This window comes from Pocillopora verrucosa, chromosome 14 (genome assembly GCF_036669915.1).
Source record: "Pocillopora verrucosa isolate sample1 chromosome 14, ASM3666991v2, whole genome shotgun sequence".
NCBI classification, from domain to species: Eukaryota; Metazoa; Cnidaria; class Anthozoa; order Scleractinia; family Pocilloporidae; genus Pocillopora; species Pocillopora verrucosa.
The window spans coordinates 20,607,893-20,628,235 of NC_089325.1; the positions used below are offsets into that span (position 1 = coordinate 20,607,893).

Genomic DNA, 20,343 nt, shown 5'->3' on the forward strand with positions numbered 1-20,343 from the left:
CAATTTTGTTAATTATTTTTTCTTGTTCTCTCGCACTGGTGATTGATTCGTAGAAAGTCAATTTGTTGAACCCCTTAAACTAATTAATTGCTCATTTAATTTGGGTTCTAGTGACACTCTGCACCTGCAAAAGACCACGAGGAGAAAAACAAATGTATTTACTTTCTTGTGATTCTTCTCAGTTTTCACATTAAGGTGGGTGATTATCTCCATGCGCGCCGCTTTGTCTTCCAATTCAATTTTCCAAGTTTTTATCGAGATTCTTTGTTCCAAAGAGTGTAAACAGCGTTTTTTAGAACTTTCCAGCCAAACAGCTTTTACAATTTCTTCACTCAAGGCCCCTTGCGTGCTCTTGACACAATCACATTTTGACGACGTGTATCCGTTGAGTAGCTTTTATCACTTAATTGACTCTAATGGATATGGAGAGCTGACTAAAGTATTTTGATTCTATTTTGAATTTCAGATACTCTCGACCTGTTGCGCAGATAGGTTCGGGAAACTGACTGAAGAAACATCCGGATCATCAACCAACCCAAGGCTGATACTGAGGTAGGTCGGTGATACACGCGGTTATTTGTCACATAACAAGTAAGCTCTGTTTGTCTTTTTGATTAATTTGTTACGGAGATCGGCGCAATTCATCGTTTCAGTTTTGTTGCACCGATAAATGCCACCATCATTTGAGCGTTTTTCGACTAAAAGTTGGGAATATTCTATCTTCTACGCTGGGGATGGATGCTACGTTTTCCAATGAAAATGGACATAACAAAATATTTTAAAAAGGGAGTACCTTTTCGAGACTGAGTGGAAAAGGCATACTTCTTGTTTTTGATCTTGTCATACGTAGTCTTGTCATACGTAGTCTAAGCTGGTTATGATTTCGGATTTTTTTTAATCATTGAAACAAGTTGTATGGTTTGCTCTTTTTTTCTTTTTTATACGATTGCATGTTTATTGTAAGAAAAGAGGCTTCGAAATATGAAAAACTAACCGACCAACTGACTCATTCACTCACTCAGTTACCTAGGTCTCTTTCTCGCTGTCTCACTCACTCACACACAATACTCACCCACCCTTATCCCCTCGAAACTGACTGGAAAAACTACCAAGATAAAGAACAAACTAACCAAAAAAGAAGGCTGTTAAGTTTTCTTAATATTTGGGAAAAGTGCAAAAATGTAAGTATCCATTTCGATAATGAGTGCTTGCTCGTCAAACTTTCAGCAGGGGTTCATAGCCCAGCATCCGACTGGTCTCGGGAGGAAATCAGGTTATTTTACTGAACTACAATGGAAATTATCACCTTTTCTTGACTCAGACGGTAGTCGCATAAAAACCCCTGGGACTGCTATAGCCACACCTTGAATGTATATTGATTTCACTCGTCTAAAAATAGCAGCAAGAGGGAAGAATTGTTGTGAAAAAATAATTGCATCAGTTCATGGATAATGAGGTTTGGCTGCAATTTCTGAGTTAAAATCTTACATCACAAGGGTACCAGAGAAAACAATTTTAAGAGATTATATTTTAGCCTGAACCGCAGCTGTGAACTCTGACTCTGAAAATTCCTTGGTATTATCGCCTTTCCCTGGATTACTGCACGAATTAAAACGTCATCTTATGGATCTTTGTCACTAAAGGGACGGAAGTTTTCCGGCTCTAAAAACTCCACTTACCTGCAAAGAACTTGGCATACCCTTCATAAATATCAGATGAAAAATCAAATCAGTCGATTCAACGCAGCACAGAGCGCGAACATTCCAACGATGAAATTTAACGAAGCAGATCAACTTCACTTCGCTTGGTATGTCATTCGTTTTCTGATTACCTTTAAAGCTTCTCTTTGAATACGTAACTTACCATTCGTAAATTGATATCTGGTGCTTTATTTTCTTTTCGTTTTCTCATCATCTCTTCATTCCAGCCTTTTATTTAGGGAAATAATTCTCAAAGTCAGAATACACTATCTGTTTCATCGCAGTTTCTCGTGATCTCGATCCGAAGATACCCCAAACAAGCATTCTCCCCTCTGAGAACAAAGGACATTCATTCCCATAGTTTCAAAACTAGCTTGGAATCTCAGTTATCGAAAATATAGAAGATTAAAAGTCTTCCAAGACCCTCTTACATAATCAAGGATGCATTTTGGTCATGTTCATACGTAACATTCGTAATCTAGCTCTCAAAGCCTTTATTGTTATATGATTCCGTTGCACAAGCGCAGAATATCTAGACTTAAGATAACTAATGAAAGTATTTTTTACTAAATTCGTGAGAAAAATTCCATTTTAGATCACGAGGTTATAGTTTAAACATATGTAGAATTGTGTGCCTCAATTCTGCTTCCTTTGAAAGAGTCTTAAATGTTAACCGATGCTCCAACTACTGAGGGTGGGCGACTGAGAATTTCTCCTTGCAATGTTTCCCTGGCATTACTGCTTCTGGCAAAAAGTTATGAGGAGAAAAAGAAATGCTAAGGAAAGGATAATGTTTGAGTAACCATCAATTTCTCAGAGACAAGATCATTATATGCTTGGCAGACATTGCTGAGAACTGGGAGTGAAGGGTTAATATACGCTCCCTTCGTCATGCCCCGTCCAGTTTGAATAAAAATTTGGGTTGAAGTTTCATAGCTTTGCTATTCGCTTTTTGGTTGGTAAAACCATACAACAGAGAACTGTTAACTTTCCTGAGTCTTTCAGTGGATTAAGGAATTACACGAACGCCTAAAAAAATTGGCTGAAAATTTTGTACTCCAGCTGTCAGCCAGCAGGTCATTTTCAGATCTATGATTTCAAATGTTCTTGAGATGAACCCTAATCACCTTCAAAAAAAGACACCTCCATTGTTTTTTAAGCACTTCTCAGGATACCATAAATATTTGAAAGTTATTTAATTTTAATACAACTTACTTTTAAGCTGGGCTTTTTTTTTTCGGCATTTGTCATTTGTTTTCGTTTTTTGGTATGTTTGTTTGTGGGACTGAGTTTTCAAAAGGGTGAAACAGGGCACATAGCTAAACATTCATGCTCACAATGAAAAATTGTTGACTCTGAATGAACGGCTAAACAAATTGTCTAACTGCCTATCAATTTTGTTATCCTAATTGCATCTCAATAACCATCATTATCATCCTTTCACCGGCCCTTTTAAATTACTCAAATTTAAAGTGAAATCTTTTTACTTCACGAAGATAAACAAACAAACAAACAACAAATCAAAAGGAAGAGTGGAAACTAAATCCTTACCCGTGGGTGGTTTCCAGAAATACCTTTTTCACAAGAATAGATTGTGACGTCCACAACTTTTATTATCGTCGGCAGGCAACGAATTATCGTTTTGCAATTGTGGACTTTTTTTTGTAGAGAAAGACCTGGAAACGACGATATCCCAAAGCTGTGTTATTAAAACTTTGTTTGAATTCCTTGTTTTATTTGGTTTAATCAATTTCTCAACAGTATCTGTCCATACAATTGTACGTTTGTAGACAAACATTTGCATGTTTAAAGCTCAAAGTTTTCAAGTAAGAGACGTGATATTAAATTTTGCTACTGCTCACCTAGCCAGCGAGTTATGACAATCAGGCCAAGAGCATTGCTGATAAATCCTCATTTTCGAAGTTAGTTGTCAATGAGTGTGTACATCAAAAAAAAATATAAACAGCAACATGAATGTGGTTTTATTTCGCCATTATGACTGCGAATGATATAACCGTTTACAAGATGTCTAGACCAAGATCAGCACTTGGTGAAGGTTTTATCTAGTTGCTAACTAAATTGAAAAATAACCGTTGTCCCTCCGATACTGATTTTGTCATTTGGAGGAAAATCTGAACAGTCTTAAGTGGTAACAAAACTGTACATGGTTTCAAGTTTTACCTAAGAAATACTTTTAATATCAGCTTCGCAGCTGATATTAAACAAGTGTTTCTGAAAAAGGATGTTTCAAAAAGTAACCAAAATGTTCCTTGTGAGGGTTATATCAAGGTCAAATTTCCAAGCGATCAATAATTCCGCCCCGAATATTTTACATTATTTTCGGCAAAACTGCAACATTTTTTTTTGTTTTCTCTTAGATACATATTTTGAGGATGCAAAAATGTACGGAAGACCGTTAGTCCTATTACATGGCAACTGTATATCATGACAAAAATCACCCAAACGAAAAAGAAAAACAAGAAAAAAACCCAGTCGTTTGTTTATCGAAAATAGTTTCCCTCAAACTTATTTTTTTTCCAAAAGGGATAAATAAATTCGTGGGCGTTTTTCATAGTTGACCTAATCCAGTGACACTTTACACGGCTTCAGCCAAATACAGATTAGCCTGGAAGTGACATAAAAGCGGTAAAGGAGTTATGTTTCCCACGATTGATGCGAATTAAAAATTACCCCTGACAATCGCTTTCATATTTCTGTTGCGGCCAGTGCTCAAACGGGATAAGCTACTGGCACACAAAAGGTTTTGTTACGCCTTTTTTAGATACCACGCCAGTTCTCAAGTAATCACGCAGCCTTTCGCTTCGCGTAAAATTGTAAGAATTTTTTGGTTAAAATTTTGAAATATCCGTCCGTAAATTGATGTGTTCGTTTCCTAGGCATTAATCGTTTCAAGAGAGGTAAAAAAAACCAAATCGGTGAAATTTTATTTTTTTTTTTACTTTTCCGGCTACGCCGTACATTTGACAAAATAATCCGGAATTGAAATTGAAACTGCTTAGATAATTCCCGCCGTGCCTCCAGCAGTATTTAACTACCACACGATCTTTCGTATTATCGTTGGCATGGCCCAGTGTTTTGTATTTTTTTTTCCCAGAGTTAATGGTCGTGAATCCGCTATGATTAAGCTTCGTTTTTTGATAGAACAGTGAAATCTTCAATCCAAAATGTGCTTTCTTTCGTCCAACATAATTTATTGAGTATCGTGTGTAGCTAGTGTTTTTTTTTTTCCTATTGACAATAATCCTGGGACCAATTTTTAATTCGAAGTACGGGGCCTAGAATACGCCACTCGCTCCATCAATTGAGTTTTCCGTGTTCAAGACGAGCTCTACGGTAGTCCAGTCGGTTATCAGTGGCGTCAGATGATTACACTGACATCCAGGTAAAATCAGCATCTTGGTTTGATTTCACTGTCACCAGGGGACGCCATAATTTATCTTGCGTGTCTTAGACTGTTTCCAGACATATTGGCTCTTCGCAGAATCGCAAGGCCAATATCACAGGCTTGTTTTTTTTCGCAAAGCATTTTCTCTTCTTGGTTGATTATTTTAGGCAATACGAACATAAACTCGATCTCTCGCTAATGCGTAGCGCGCCGTTAAGAACCCAACCATCGTTACTTTAACGCGCCAGCGAGGGCCCAATTAACAAAACACCTGACAAACTACGCCAAAAACCTTTATTCAACTGCAACAGCTTTATTTACACGTTGTGACGGCAAGGTGAACCCACTGGTGCCTAATTTAGTTCTTTATCACGGTTTTGCAGTGTCGACCTTGGGTACCTTTCTGCTCTTTGGGCAATAATACGCAGTTTGTGGTGACCAGGTTTTAAATATTACAGCCCGGAGTGCTTTTGTAAAAATTCATGGCATATGTCCATTCACGTCAGGTGGTTTAAAAAAGCACGAGACAAAAACGACATTAGTCTGCTCCGATTTATGACAAATCTTTTTGCCGGCGTGGCTCGGAAGCAAGTTTCTGACTAGAACAGTGATGTACCACCAACACAGACTTAAAGGCGCTTTAAAACAAACACCCCCCCATACCTGCTTGGACTTCGTTTCTCTTGTATGCAAAATAAGAAGTTGATGGACACATAGTGGCACTTTACGTACTAATTGCGTCTATCTCAGTGTCTTATAAATTGACAAATCTGACACCGTGCAATGATGCAGGAAAACTCACATGGGCTAGGACTGTGAGCTACTCTTCAACGTTTTACACATCTATCACATCACTCGGGTTTACTGTTTGTAAAAATCCTCAGCATCGATTTTTCTAACCCAAGAAATATAGCATGAATCTTAAAATCATGGTTGAAAACCCTTGTTCTTTAAAAAAGAGAACCATCTAAAAACAAAAGAAAGACTAGTACTTTTAATCAAGGAAATCATTTTGGTCTGCAACCGAACGACTTTCATTTACGTTAATTAACGTACGAAAGAAACCTTTGCAGATTCACTGCTGCTCTGTTTAAATTCGCTTTATTAATTTGAACACCAGATCAACATCTTCCAAATATATTTATGTATTTTTAAGAAATTTAAGCCTCGATTCTTATTTTGATGAAAATAAAAGGGCAAACGTAAACAAGGTTGGCAGGAAACTAATTGAAACAGGCTTTCAAAGAAGAAAGAGGGCGATAGATTATTGACAAATGTCCGAATTGCAAATTTTCATCTCGCCAGTCACAATAAAATTACCACAAAGTGCCAAGTCCATATATGAACTTGCGAAAAAATATTGGAACAATTTTTAATGACGATCTCTCAGCCTTGTGTTCATCAACTACCCCAAAAGGTGGAACACTGTTGATATGTTGGCCATCAAAACAAGTCTCGTCCTTTGTTTTATTGGACGAAATTTTAAACTTCGCCGCCCACCTCATCAAAATACAATAGAACTGTCCAACAAAATGCACTTTAGCACGACCGTCAGTTGTCAATAGTAGACAAGGTATATTTTGATGTAATCGCAGCAACGTGAATGATAGTTGACCACGTGCACCTCTTAATCTACTGGAACATATTTTTTAAGCCATGAAAGATACACCATTGATCAGTGGGCGTGCGGTATTTTTCCTGTAGCAGACATAAACGCCAGAACAGGTAATGACTATACTAAGTGTTCGGTTGGCCTCGTCTCGTGCACAAACCGCCAACAAACTGAAACCTTTTTCTTTCGGTTTGCTTTTCACAGCATGAAACTCCAAATCGGTTTAGCGACAGCTAGGACCGCGTAGAGGTGTAGAAGAGCGACGCTGGAACGAGCTGGGAACAGACAAGCAGCCATAGGTAACACGAACCAACAATCATTTGCGTATTAGGCGATCCTACTGCGAAGGTCTTGCTGCGTTTGGTGAGGTAGGATGGCGTTGAATATCCTAATGTTTTTACAATCAATTTGCGTGCACATTAGAGAAATGCCAGGCTGGGCTGCGTAGGAGCATAGTCGTTAAGCTGGGAAATTTAACGACACGTTTTGCATTGGCTACATGCACAAGGCGCTGTTATCTTCAATGGCCGCTTGCGTTTTTTAGCGAAGCTGTTCAAATTCGCTTTGAACCTAAGCCGTTGAACTAGTTGCTATCGTCAATTTCAGTCTGGAATGATACAAAATTTTCTGATTTTGATCATCGATCGATAGTGTCTGAAAAATTCTCATTTGAAGCACGGAAGAGTCTACAACATTGTCATGCATTCCGTAATTTTGTTGCTATCAGTCGAATAATAAATTGGCCCGCAAACCTCCCGTGACCTACCTCCCCACTGATTGGGGCAACCTGATCTTATGTTACTTTTCCTAGCCGTGGACGATGCGTTGTGTTTTTGGCAAATGAGTGAATAAGGAAGAATCTTCAGCTCCGGGGCCTCAAAAGTGTTTATATCCCCACTCGCTGTACGAAGCGACCATGTAGTTTGCATAAACTTGAAAATTTACCCACCAAAATTTTCGTAATCCATTCAAACATTTTAATTATTGCAACGATTTTAAGTGGAGGCAAAGACGCATTTTAATCAAGAAATCGCCTAAGCCGATGATAGGAGTATGTAAGTGCAAAATTAAGCTTTGGTTTGTGTTATATTCATAAACTGTAAGAAGAGGGAGGAGATATTTATTGATAATTTTCACGGATGTCTTTGGAAGCCTTCCATTTGTTGAGACAAAACTGTAATGATTTTGTTGACGTCGATTGTCACGGCTCGCAGCCAACCATCAAATATTGAGATTGACATATTCAATACAACTCTCCACGTGTCTTATTGGAAAACCAAACATAGGGGCGTATTCAGGGAGGGAAATGTATTGTCACGGCGTAATTACTGTAAAAACAGAATATTCAATTAGGAAATTTGTCAGCGCTGAACGATCGATGGCCAATGCGTGTTGTAGAATTCAATTTATTCGGGTCGGCAGCAAACATGTCCTAAGCAATATTGGGCCTTCAAATGTTTTCCCTGCTTGTCAGGTTGTTGTCACTTGCACATGTAATTTTCACCCAACGGTGCCAGATGTGTGAAAAACGACTTGTGAAAGTCGCAAAATTTGCATATGGATTGGAAGAATGATATCGGTCTTAATGTATGTAAACGTCCAACAAGGAGGTAGTTTAGTTGCTTTGAGACGATATCAATGCAATTGACATCGTGGTATTTTTTTCTCGTTTTGTTCATTAACATATCACTGGCCACTAATTTGTTCGCAAAGTTCAGACGAAGTAGGTTAAATCTGTTAAGTAAACATGATTATGTCGACGGGAGGTAAATCGCAGCTAAAAAACCCATTGAAGGTTTGTTTCATGACCTCCCCGGGTGTCAGGGGACAGCGTGATGTATTCCGAGACACTTAATACGGCGAGATGTCGTCTTATACGTTTTAGCTTTCGTGTGTCACAGTTCCTGTACATCTGCTGAGCGCTGGATTCTCCAAGGAACAAATTAGCAGTCCCTTATTGGCCCAGTAGTTTGTCATTGTTTGACTTTCAATGGACACAACAGGACCAAACGTTAATTGAATATTACAGCACAATGTAACAATATAATTGTGGACAATTAATTATATGTCTTAAATGGTTTAAGCGAAACATTGCCTTCGGATCGCTGGCGGGCACATATCACCTGAAGATATAAGTGCGGTCCGAACGCTCTCGCCTCATTCCATTCTTGTCAATTTCAGGACAACAGACATTCCATGAAGAGAAAAGAGAGATGGAAACATGTTTGGTGTGTCTATGTGGTCTGCTAATAGCCTCCGGCGTCCTTTCATCGATAGCCGATGGTAAGCATATCTGCTTTCAACAGTTCTACTCGCTGGTGCAAATTTATCTTCTTGCGCATAATACTTCAGGCGACATATCGCTGGTTAGCGCATATCTTGAACCTCAAATTAGGTAGACTAGAGTACTTTTTCCCTCCATGGCGTGTTCTTTCTATTCAGAGCGTCGACATCCTAAGTTAAAGGCCGTTGGACGGATCCAAATCACAATTTAGTAATAGTTGACAAAAGAGCGTTTAAATTCTAGTTAATGTAAATTATCTTTCTCCGACCGCAGCGTAAATACATAACAGACATGCCATATTGGAACTGTTACGCGTAAACGTAAACTTGTATTCAAAAAATAACTGATAATTTTTTTCTTCTTTCAGGTAATTTTGGAAAACGACCACTCAAAGGTCTTGCCGTAAATTTACACCCAACCTCATTGGAAGTTCTTGGCGGCAATGTTACTTTGTCATTCCAATTTCCCAACAATTTTACTGGATTTTTTGGTAACCGAACTTTCTACGTCTTCGTCCACGAAAACGCTACTGACAGAAAACTTTTTAAAACAACTGTACCGCTAGATCGCCGAGAAATTTCTGTCATTTTACCATGTGAAATCTTCGACCACCCAGACATATATAGCTTTAAGTATCGCATTTCGGACAGTGAATATGGAGGGGTTATCTCACAGAAACTGAAGCTCCAATGGGGAAGAATCATCATCGATTCACCGACGAACCACACGGTCTTAACCCGGTTAAAATCGATCAAAATTCGACATGATCGCAAATGTTTGCCTAAGGCATACCGCGATGAACTCAATCTTTATTACGTCCAAGGTGGCAGCAAGTCGATGTTTGTAACTCGAAAATACATTCGTAAACTGTCCAGTGGCAAGCAAAGAATTCCTAAAATGCCCCAAATTCGAATGGGTTTTGCCTGCAATTTCTTCGACGCGCAAGGAGTGTACTTCTTCGAGTATCGCACTGGCTACGCTAATGTTACCCTGGCAAAAAGTGCAGCGGTCTACGTCAATTGGGGTAAACAAACTCTCTTTTCTCCTGTCTCGACGATTTTTCCATGCACAAACTCTCTGGCAATATCATTCACTCAACCGAGCTGCTCGTATGCACGAATTCAAGATGCTATAGTCCTCGCCAAGAAAGATTCCAATAAACCCATTGTGCGAAAAGCCGTGCAGCAAGGGCACGATGTGACATTTTTCTCGTGCACACTGTTCAAAGATTACGTGGAAGAATACTGCTTTCATTACTCTACAACGTCAAGGCTCACGAAGAGTACTGTGGCTGTTGCATCTCTCTGTCTGCCATCAGGTAAGTAGAGCGGTGATTTTATCTGAGATAAACTATAATTATTGAACGGGAACCTCTGACCTTGGTAATTACATGGAATGTTGTAAAACACTGATTTTTCTGCTCGTAAATACAGCCTTGCTAATGGTTTGTTTTTGCTGTTAAATTTGTTTTTCTTTAAGTGCACTCTCTGTATTCTTTAGTAAGCGCTTTGAATTTTCATTTGCTGTCACTTAGTATGGTTTTAGTCGTCGAAAACAGTTGCAGGGAAAAATTGGAAGGCGTGAGAAGTTCATTACAAACATGTTACTGCTTCAGACACTTTTTGCGATACGAACCTACGACATGTGAAGTATTTAGGTTTCACTCTAAAAACATTTTAGAAATGTTTTTATTTTTGGATTTTTGTGTGTTTCAAGAGTAAATTGTTGCTTAAGTTTTGTGGATGTTATTCATAACGTAAGTTGCGTCTAATATTTCAGTTCAGTTCACGTAGTGAGAGCTCGATTTTCAGCGTTAATGACAAACAAATGACGTGAAAATTACACGGGAAGGAAGAGGTTTTTATCAGAGGCGTAGACGAGGTATTGCTCCAATTAGCACCATTGTGTGACACGATTCTATAAAGCTGCTAATATTTTCGCTTCATAATGGAAATTCAGCTCAGTAAGAAGTCAGCTGATAATTAGTTCGATTCATTTCCATGGAAAAGAATAGCTTTTAAGTGACGTAGGGAATCCCTTGACAAGTATGAATGCTGTATATTGAGGTCGCGTTTTGTTGTGCTTCACAAAAGACAAATCAACCAGGTCGGCTTGGTGAATCAAGTGCCCACGGTTACTTTTGGCCAAAATAAAACACAGCAAAAGTTTCAAACAATAGACAGGCTAAATATTGACTCAACATTCAATTATGCCTCCCGCAATGACTTAAAACAACAGCTAGTCTATCATCAGTGTACAAACAACGTGGTCGGAAGGCAAACTCTTTCAAGTGTACGGCAGACTGCACACGTTGTGTTTGGCAGAGTTAGAGGTAATTCCGGCTCCGGAAAATTAGAAATACAACTCTTGAATAGCTTGGACTTCAATTTTCCTGTTGTCTTTTTTGTTGACCTTTGGTAAAGCCGGATGAAGGCAAAACGCAGCTAGAACTTTAAAAGTACCAAGTGGCTGCATGCGTTTTTGGGATCGATTCAACTCAAGGGAAGGGCATACATTTGATTTCAGTCCAGCAGTTATGCGCTCGTGCTTGCATTGACATTCGAACTGAATATACATTTGCAAAGTAACGACAGAGTTCTAACGCATCAAGGTTCGCTGAAAGTCAGCCATATTTTCTTTTTCTTTTTCTTTATTTGTAAACAGGAAATTCGGGTGGGTACGACTTGGCGTGAGTTGTGTTGTTGTCTTTACTAAGGTCTCAACCAGATTTCTAAGGGGTAATCTTGCCAAGAATGTTGAGATTAAAATCAGCCGATCTTTGCTCCACTTTAAAACGTGACAAGCTAAACAATCAAATCAAAATAGAGTTTAAAAAACTGAGTAACCGCAGTTATAATTTTAAAAGTTTTTTTTTAAGAATGGAGGCTATGTGTTCTCTCTGAAGTGTTTATTTCAGTCCAAGAGCGACACATTTTTTTATGATTTCCCGTTTTCTTTTGTGAAATTTAATCCACTTAGGAAAAGGCCAGCCGGTTTGAAGTGCTATTGTGTTGTAGCGGATGACTTGTAATTTCCCGTTTTTAGTACGTTATCTGTTTAGAAAAAAATGGCCTTTAATTGGATGCTCCAAGGTTATTTGTATATCGCTTCAATTTCGTGTTGCTCTAGTTTTTATCGTCGTTCATTGTATTGTTTACAAGAAAAAAGTTCTAATTTTGCCGTGGATCGGTAGGATAATGCATATAAAATTTCGCTTCAATTTGTCTGACAAAGCAACCAGTATTCGTAATAAATTACAAGAAAGTTTTCTTCTTCCTTTCCTTCGGCTTTGTCACTGATGTGGATTGGGGAAGGGAGAGGGTACGTTAGGAACGGGAAGGGAAATTTATTTTTTTTTATTCATTTTTTCCAAGATTGTAATGACGTCAGAAATAAATGCTCCAAATTTGTAACAAAGATCACCCAGGGTTCTTAGCGGTAAAGACATGCAGTGTTCACGTTACTAAGATATTCTGGAGAAGCGTGCTTAGTTCACACGACCCACCATTGTTTGAGGACTTTGTAAGCTCCAGACATGTGGTAATTTCAGCCTTAAAATGGTTATCATGGTAACTTACATGTATCCAAACTAATGTAATATTCAAAAGTCGTTCGTGCCCTGAGCGTGTTGCACTGGCAAGCTAATATAACAGCCCATAAAACCCTAAGTGTCTTAGTCTGAGAAGATCCCAGTGAACTGTGTCAAGCAAGTGATTAAACACTCGCCCAAACACGTAAACTATTTTTAAAATTAGTGAAAAATGGAAATTATTCATTCGGTTGTCAGTTCTAAAAAAAAACAGCTTCTAATAACAGCATTTGCGATGTGCATTGAAATTAATTGTGAATTGAAAGCAGACGCTTCAGCTTTTATGGATTTCTTGTTTCCAAGGCTAAAATCACGAAAGCTTTATATCAAGGACTCAGTCCACTCTGAGTAGATATTGACAATTTTAATACCAGCTGCTGTGATAATTTCTCGTGATTGCTGTGACTAATTATAGAACTTTGTTTTCAACACTTCGAAATATAATAATCTGTACTAATCGTGATGGAAGTTTCAAAGCGAAAGAGAAATTATGCTTGTCGCCTATTCTGCACAAACAGTTATAGATATGAACAACTTGCCTAACTTTTCGTTTTGAGCTGAAGTCTCATTTCATGCCAAGAGTGTAGATTAAATAGAATATTATGTCAACTTGGGCGTGTAGGGTTTTTGATAATCAGATTAGCTGCCCTGGAGGTCATTTCGGTGCGGGATTAGGAATGACTGATTTTACTTTCAAACACATGCTGTTGTATGAAATTTACCCGTGTCTCTATGTATTTAGCAAACTACTCGGCAGCTGTATCAGAGCTCCATAGCGTGCACATGTAGTAGTAGTGATGGTTGTTAAGCAAATATTAAAGGAGGCATACATGTTGTTCAAACTTTTACTCTCGATCTAGATAAGTTTAAGCCTGAAAAATTTACCATATAAGGGATGCTGAATGACCAGCAAATTCGCGAGTAACATTTATTGCGACTTTTCCACGATATGAAGTCTGTGATTTTGTCTGCTTTCCTCGCGAATTAAAAAAAACCATCAGTTAAAGCTTCTGAAGTTAAAGATCAGGGCTTTTTGCGGTATTTTTCGAGGCCTACAGGCGAGTTTTCCCGAGACTGTACAGCCAAAATATATTTGACTGAAATTCTTTGCGACGTTTATAACTCAATTCTTAAAACGTTGCCGTCAGTCTGAAAGCGTATACTTTTCAGTCACTAACTTTGTTTGCCCCAGTAAACAAGTTTATTGGGGTAAAACCTCTTTGTTAAGATTTGGCGTTTTCATTCAAAGATACCTTTAAAAGTCGTATTTATTATTATCTGATAGGAGTGGCTTTGGTTGACAACCAGTCTGTATTGGAGAGTCTAGGAGGGACAAACTTTGACAAATTGAGAATTCAGTATCGCGGAGGGTCATGTAAAATGTACCAATTAAGGGAAGACATCATCGTTAATTTAGGAAATGGAATATAAGACGTGAATGTATTTTTGAGGTTCGCCTTTTCTGCGGTAATCCAGTATCATTGCAACATTAAGGTCGTTAGGAGTGTTTTTTTTTCTAAGATAATGTTCCTTGATTAACCAATGTTTTTAATTGCTAAGCGTCGCTAAGTTTTTAATTTTAAGGTTGCCTAAGCGTTTAAAATCTGTAGAAGAAATGTCTCTTGATTCAGGCTTTCGTGAATTTAGAGTAACAAGAGGTTGTGATTCTTGTTGTCACGAATCTGGTCACGCTATCTACATACGAAGGCACGTGTTTACCACTTGTTCGAGTTATTTATAGGGTCTCGATATGTTCTTCGTTTGGTGTGATTGGAGATAAAATTCACGAGCTTGTGGTCTTGTTATGTAATACATATTTGACCAAAGGGGTTTGTAAGAAGCCCTCAATCCTCTTACGTAGCAAAGAGGGTTCTAGAAAAAAGAATTTGTCGAAGCTATTTTAAAACTCATTAAGTATACTCGAGATCAGACAACACGGCGCCTTTATCAGGTGCCAATATTTTTCTTTGTTTTCGTTAGCTACACAGTTTGTTGTCAAATCGGTGATGAATGACGACAAATTTTAAGCTTTTTTTGCTATTCCGTAAGAAGTTTTGTGCTAGAAATAAGAGTTAAGGCCTTTCTAAATTTCCGCTCAACATTCGCCTTTGTCATTCTTTATTTTTTTTTTTTTTTTGGCCCTTAGAGCAAAATATAATGAATTAAAAATGTTTGATAAATTAGCACTTTGCTAATAGGCCATAATAATGTCTAGTGTAGAGTGGTTTTTTCCTAATAGGTAAAAAGCTTTTAGTTAAACGCAAGATTTTGCTATGATTAATATTGTCGGTGTGTTGTATAGGCGATTACAAGTTTCCTAAATCTAAGATTAAATCAGTTTAGGAGAAACAGGGCCCAGGAAAGAGAAAATAAGGTTAACTTTTAATCCGTCTTCGTGGCTTGCAAGCGGTGCCTTACAAAATATGGAGAGAAGCAGCTTAGAAATATTTGGACACTTGTCAGGTCTACAAAGCAATTATAAGCCCTCAAGCTACGCTAAAATCAATGCTTACATCGCGAAACCATCCCTTCTTTTGACTGCTTCGCATTTTCGTCACAACGATGACGAAAAATAAATAATTACCCATTTCCCGCTTCGATGTCTTGCTTTCGCTCAATTACGCCAAATTTATTCATTATTAGAGAGAAAATGCTGATTAGTTTTTCTTTTAACAATCTGTGTCAAATTTATTGAAGAGCTCCGGTTGGTAAAAGCAGAATTACTTTCTAGGTGTTATGTTTTTTTGTTTGGAGTTCCTTGAAAAAAGTTTGAACTACGATGACGTTATATTTGCTTCAGTATCTTCTGAGGCTTTCTGAGTTGTGTTATATTGTGTAATGTTTTGAGTAATAATAATAAATATAGTTAATGTATAAACTGTATTGCATGAAACAATAAAACGACCTTAAACCTGTGATTAGCTATTCATCAACTAAACTTAGTTAATGGAAGAGTTGTTTGTTGAAAAACCCGAACTGTAGTAAGTTGAGTTCCCATTTTGACATAAGTTGGTCAATTTGTTTATTTTTGTATTATTTTTAAGAGACGTGATATTTTTAGTGGCCTTCCTATATTCCAGTTAATCGATTTGTGTGTTAGAGACTTGTGTGCAAGCTGGTTTTACTGTTCATAAGCACAATTTGGGTGTATAGACTCACTAAAATCAAAAGAAGGAGATGTGACGAGAATATTGGTCTTAGAAAAGCTGAATAGACACAAACGGAAGACGGAAACTTGGCAAGTATACTTCAAATGAGACTTTCCGGCGCCGAATGATAAATGACAGATATTACTTGCTTTTAGAGAGCTTGTGATGTTTGGTGTGGTTAACCACGAGGTCACTCAGTTTGCTTCTAACAGATCAATACTCTCTTTCTTTGTGTGAAAACAAGTACGTCAGTAGATTTTGGCACATGTTCGTAAACAGGAATCAGGAAACTGGAGGAGAAGCCTCTCGAAGACACTTTTCAAGCACTTTAGCCAGATTAAATTCAAAATGATCTCACGCAAAGTCGGTTGTGATGAGTTGAACTATCCGATCGGAAATAGCACCAGAAATCAAGTTTTCATTTCAATCCGAGAAAAAATTTGAGTTACCAATTGCAAAAATAAAAGACATCGACTTTGTTAAAAACTGCCAAGCTCGAATAGCAATAGAAAGATTTGTAACTTGAAGGAGCCAGATATGAGATTGTGGACTCATCTTTTTAGCCTTGAATACTAAAACATAAAATGGTGATAATAAACTAAAAATATGGGAGAAAACCTGAAGATGGCTAAGATCAACGGGGACTGAAAAGGACTTTGATTGATGAAATTAAAAATTGGATGCTTAAACCGTTTCTTTGCTTTGTTCCTCTTGACTTTTTTAGAGACGACACAGATCCTTCACTGCGCATGTCAATGTCTCTTTTTTTGTGTTCTGATAGGCAAAGCATATTATGAGGGGTGGAGTACGTGGTCCTCTTGGGGCTTGTGTTCTAGCTCTTGTGGGCAGGGGAAGCAGCACCGCTCACGATACTGTCTGAGTGTCAGCACATCCAAGGAAAAGGAATCGACATGCGATGGGAGTGCTCTCATATCCAGGTCTTGCGCGCTTAATCCATGTCCAGGTATGGAAATGATAAAGTTAAGCATAACTTTTATAGAAAACGGCAAACGGCTGAAATTGGACACCTTGTGTCTGCTTTTAGCCATTTTTTTCATCTGAAGTGGAAATATATGTATAAGCTGTGGACAGGGTTTTCCGTTATTATTACTACAAAATTAATATATAGATATAGATATATATGTCGTTCCGTTTCCATAAATGATGTCAGGCCGATAATGCACCTGTGCTTGCCACTTGTATCAGCCTCAAAAAAAGGCCACTGTGTAGAATACCTCGCGTACAACAGCACATATTTTAATGTTCGTGCACGAACTGACGCTAGGACTAAGTATCGCATCTTTGTATACAAATGCGCAGAGAGTGCAAATTGCCACGGGGTTGAAGGACAGCACGCGCAGTTTGTGCCGAGAACAACAACAAATTTGAGCAATCAAGGTTACTTTGCGCACTACCGAGACCTGTCTATTTAGCAGTGTTGTGGAGAGGCATACTTTGGAGTTGAACTCAGCCTATCAACACATAGTGCAACTAAAAAACTCTTCAAGATAACCCTCTTCCTTAACATCAAAATCAGCATACGCTGGTGTTCTTGGGCTGAAATCCTTCGCTTTTCTTAACTATGTGTTCATGACGAGAAAGGCCCTCTTTCTTACTAATTTTGCTTCCGCGCTGCCTTCAGCAATGTGTACCAGTGTATGTTACAGTAGCTTTTGATGTTATGAAACAGTGTTACTGTGGCTGTAATATTATTTTACTCTCGTCATCGTAAACAGTAGGTAATTTCGATTAAATAGCACTTTATAGGATGCATTCAATGAAATTCTCCCGCCTTAGCGCAACTCGTTTGCCCCTCTATTTCTTTTTCCTGCCAAACTCGAACTATGTTGTTTCCCGCTTAAAGGTACTCGCTCTCAAAGCGAATACGAGTCGTTCCCTACAACAAATCCGGAGCAAAGTGAGCCATTACTAAAATTCTTGCATGCTTGTTCTTCGAACTTGGGAACTCAGTGCTTTAAAAAATTACTTTTATAAACAGAGTCGGGAACCTCTTGTTCATGTGGATGCCGGCTAACAGAACCTCAAGGAATGATTACATCATCACCGCAGTTGTTCACCCGCCCTGGAAATCCTAGCTGTACGTGGGTTATAACCTTAGCAGAAGGGAAAAGGGTGCGTCTATGGTTTGATGCCTTAAAAATGAATGGAGATTCCATCATAATTCGTGACGGAAAAGATCGCAGTGCGCCACAACTGGTCATTATAAATGATGATTCATTCAAAGAGGAAATAGTCTCAACTGGGAACAGCATGTACTTATTTTACAAACACAATGGGAGATGGACCAACGGCACACGAAGAGGATTTACCGCTTCTTACAGCACGGAAAGTAAGTGTGGTGTGCTGTGTTATTCAAATGCTTTGTGCAGTCCTGCCAAATGTTAGAAATTCAGTTACGATTCACAGTTGCTTCGTTTTATGGTCAGTTTAACGTAAAAGAGAAACATTTCCATTTTAAACTTGTAAAAAGACTTTCTTTCATGGTGAAAATTCCTGCTGGTTGCACAGTTAAGTCGTATTTGAGACAGACCAAAACATTATTGAGCGAAACGACCACATACCGTACGATCGAGAAATTTTAACTCGTCATCATCTCAACCACTTTAGACTATTCAGTTCATCGTGAAATGAACCGACTATGGAACAAAGTATAGAAGATAGACTTACAGTTACACGAGACAAACCCTTAAAATCGAGATGTTGCTTGTATAGTTAAGTTGTATTAATATATGCGTGCTGTTCATTTGATTTGACTTTATTTCGTTTTAAGTGACTTCAATTCTATTTTTCACATCCTCGTAGCCGATGACGAGCCAGTCGAGGTGATTCGCAGAAGGACTTTGGGAACGGCTGCAGTAACATTTCTTGCGGTCTTCGTGTTTGCTGTGTTGGTTATTGCGGTTCTTCTGTTCATTGTCTTCACAAAATTGCGCCAACACCACAAAAATATTCCTTCATCGTCCAGCGGAAGCTCAAGTACGTCAGAGTCCACGCTTAGATCAACGGGGACGTCGTCTCCTCTTGAAGACGAAACTTTCAGCAACCAACCTTCAAAAACTTATCGAAATCAAAGAACTAAAAAAGGCGATAGAAGGAGATCGTCACACAGAAAAAGGACGCGAAGGACAGAATTCCTTTGTGATGCAGATCATGTACCAAGATGTACCTGTGGCGAAATTTCCGAACTAGACTCGGCCACAGGAAGTAATTCTGCCAGCGAATTCTCGCCTGTTAAGGCTATAAGCGGCGTGGAAAGGGTGCTAGTTCGTGAAGACGTGGATTGTGACTGTCCCGAATGCCTCAGAAATGACAGGTATCCCTTGAATGGATGCCCGGAATTTCGAGCCCCGGAGAAAAAGTATTACGGAGACTGGATGTTAACGGAAATGCCGGCAGAGAACAAATTTCAAACAAATCAGCGTATTTATAGGGATCCTTGTCAAGGTTTTGTGTAAATATTGTTCATAGTCCTACTAGTGAAGAACAATCGTGAAAATCGGATGAATTTAAATGATAGTATGAATGCCTTCTCAGATTGTATGAAGGTATAAGATGGCAAACAATCGTTGATTAATTTAATCCTCCTGAGCTCCAAAAACACTCACTTTCCAGATAAGGTCGAGAATGCCAATCATTTTCATATCAAAAACTGTGTGTTTACCGTCGTTTTGAAGCAGAAGCTTTGGGTTTTTTAGCTTTGAGCTTTTTGTAAATGCCTCATTAGTTTAGATTTTTGTCGTTTCTTGTGTTTGTTTTTCTGTTGATCTCGGCAAAGGTATGTTTTGCTCCTTGTTGTGTTTTTCTTTTTTTTCTCATGATCACGAGACCACTTTTTGTTAGTAACATACACTCTACGTTAAATAGTTCGTTCCAACAACATAAAATTATATATAATTTTATTGATGCTTAGAAATTCATTTTAAAAATGAAAAAAAAAAAAAAAAAGAGAAAAGTAGTTCATTTTTTAAAAACTAACAATTGAGCGCAATGCGCATGGGTCGTTTGTGCGGATTGTTATGTATTAAAACTATGATCGGCAAATACGCATTGAACCATTTTAACAGTAGAATCTTCTCGTCGAATTTCAGTCGAGTATATTAAGTTTAAGTTGTGTTATTTTTTTAAGCAAAGACGTTGTTGCGTTTGACTTAGATGACTTACTGTTTAGTTGAGAAGCGTACGTTAAGAACTGCTCCCAGCGCTACTTTTTTTAGGGAAAAAAAAAATTGATATTACTTTTAAAAAATATGGAGAGTGGTACCAGACATTCCTTCATTATAACAAACATAACATAAGGTAACAAAAAATACTTATATTAATGCATTAGACATTAGTTTAATATTGAAAATGCATCGATACCATATATTTGTAGCATTAAGTTTTGTATAACAAATAGAGAGCCCTGATAGTTGGGCAAGACTAAATTAAGATACTTTTGGAGAAAAAGGATATAATGTACAACTAAAAGGTAATTGTTTATTTATTGAATCAGGGAAAAGGGGAAAATCCTTTTAACTACTAAATTGGGGATTTTGAAGAGAAACCGCAGTAGTGTTAGTCTTAGACAAGAATTTAAGAAATA

General features: G+C 38.1%; 1 protein-coding gene across 4 annotated transcripts; it reads left to right on the forward strand.

The window, feature by feature from the left end:
* The first annotated feature begins 1,654 nt into the window (after window positions 1-1,654).
* LOC131775672 (uncharacterized) lies at window positions 1,655-19,732 on the forward strand. Of its 4 annotated transcripts, none has more exons than XM_059091790.2 (6): window positions 1,655-1,807; window positions 8,900-9,001; window positions 9,370-10,320; window positions 16,522-16,704; window positions 17,740-18,090; window positions 18,564-19,732. In XM_059091790.2, exons 2-6 carry the CDS (start codon window positions 8,932-8,934, stop codon window positions 19,214-19,216), a joined length of 2,208 nt encoding a protein of 735 aa, XP_058947773.2. In that variant the 5' UTR covers window positions 1,655-1,807; window positions 8,900-8,931; the 3' UTR covers window positions 19,217-19,732. The 4 variants fall into 4 exon arrangements, with proteins under 4 accessions (XP_058947773.2, XP_058947775.2, XP_058947769.2 ...); XM_059091792.2 differs by lacking the exon at window positions 1,655-1,807 and adding an exon at window positions 5,077-5,103; XM_059091786.2 differs by lacking the exon at window positions 1,655-1,807 and adding an exon at window positions 7,057-7,086.
* The last annotated feature ends 611 nt before the right edge of the window (window positions 19,733-20,343 follow it).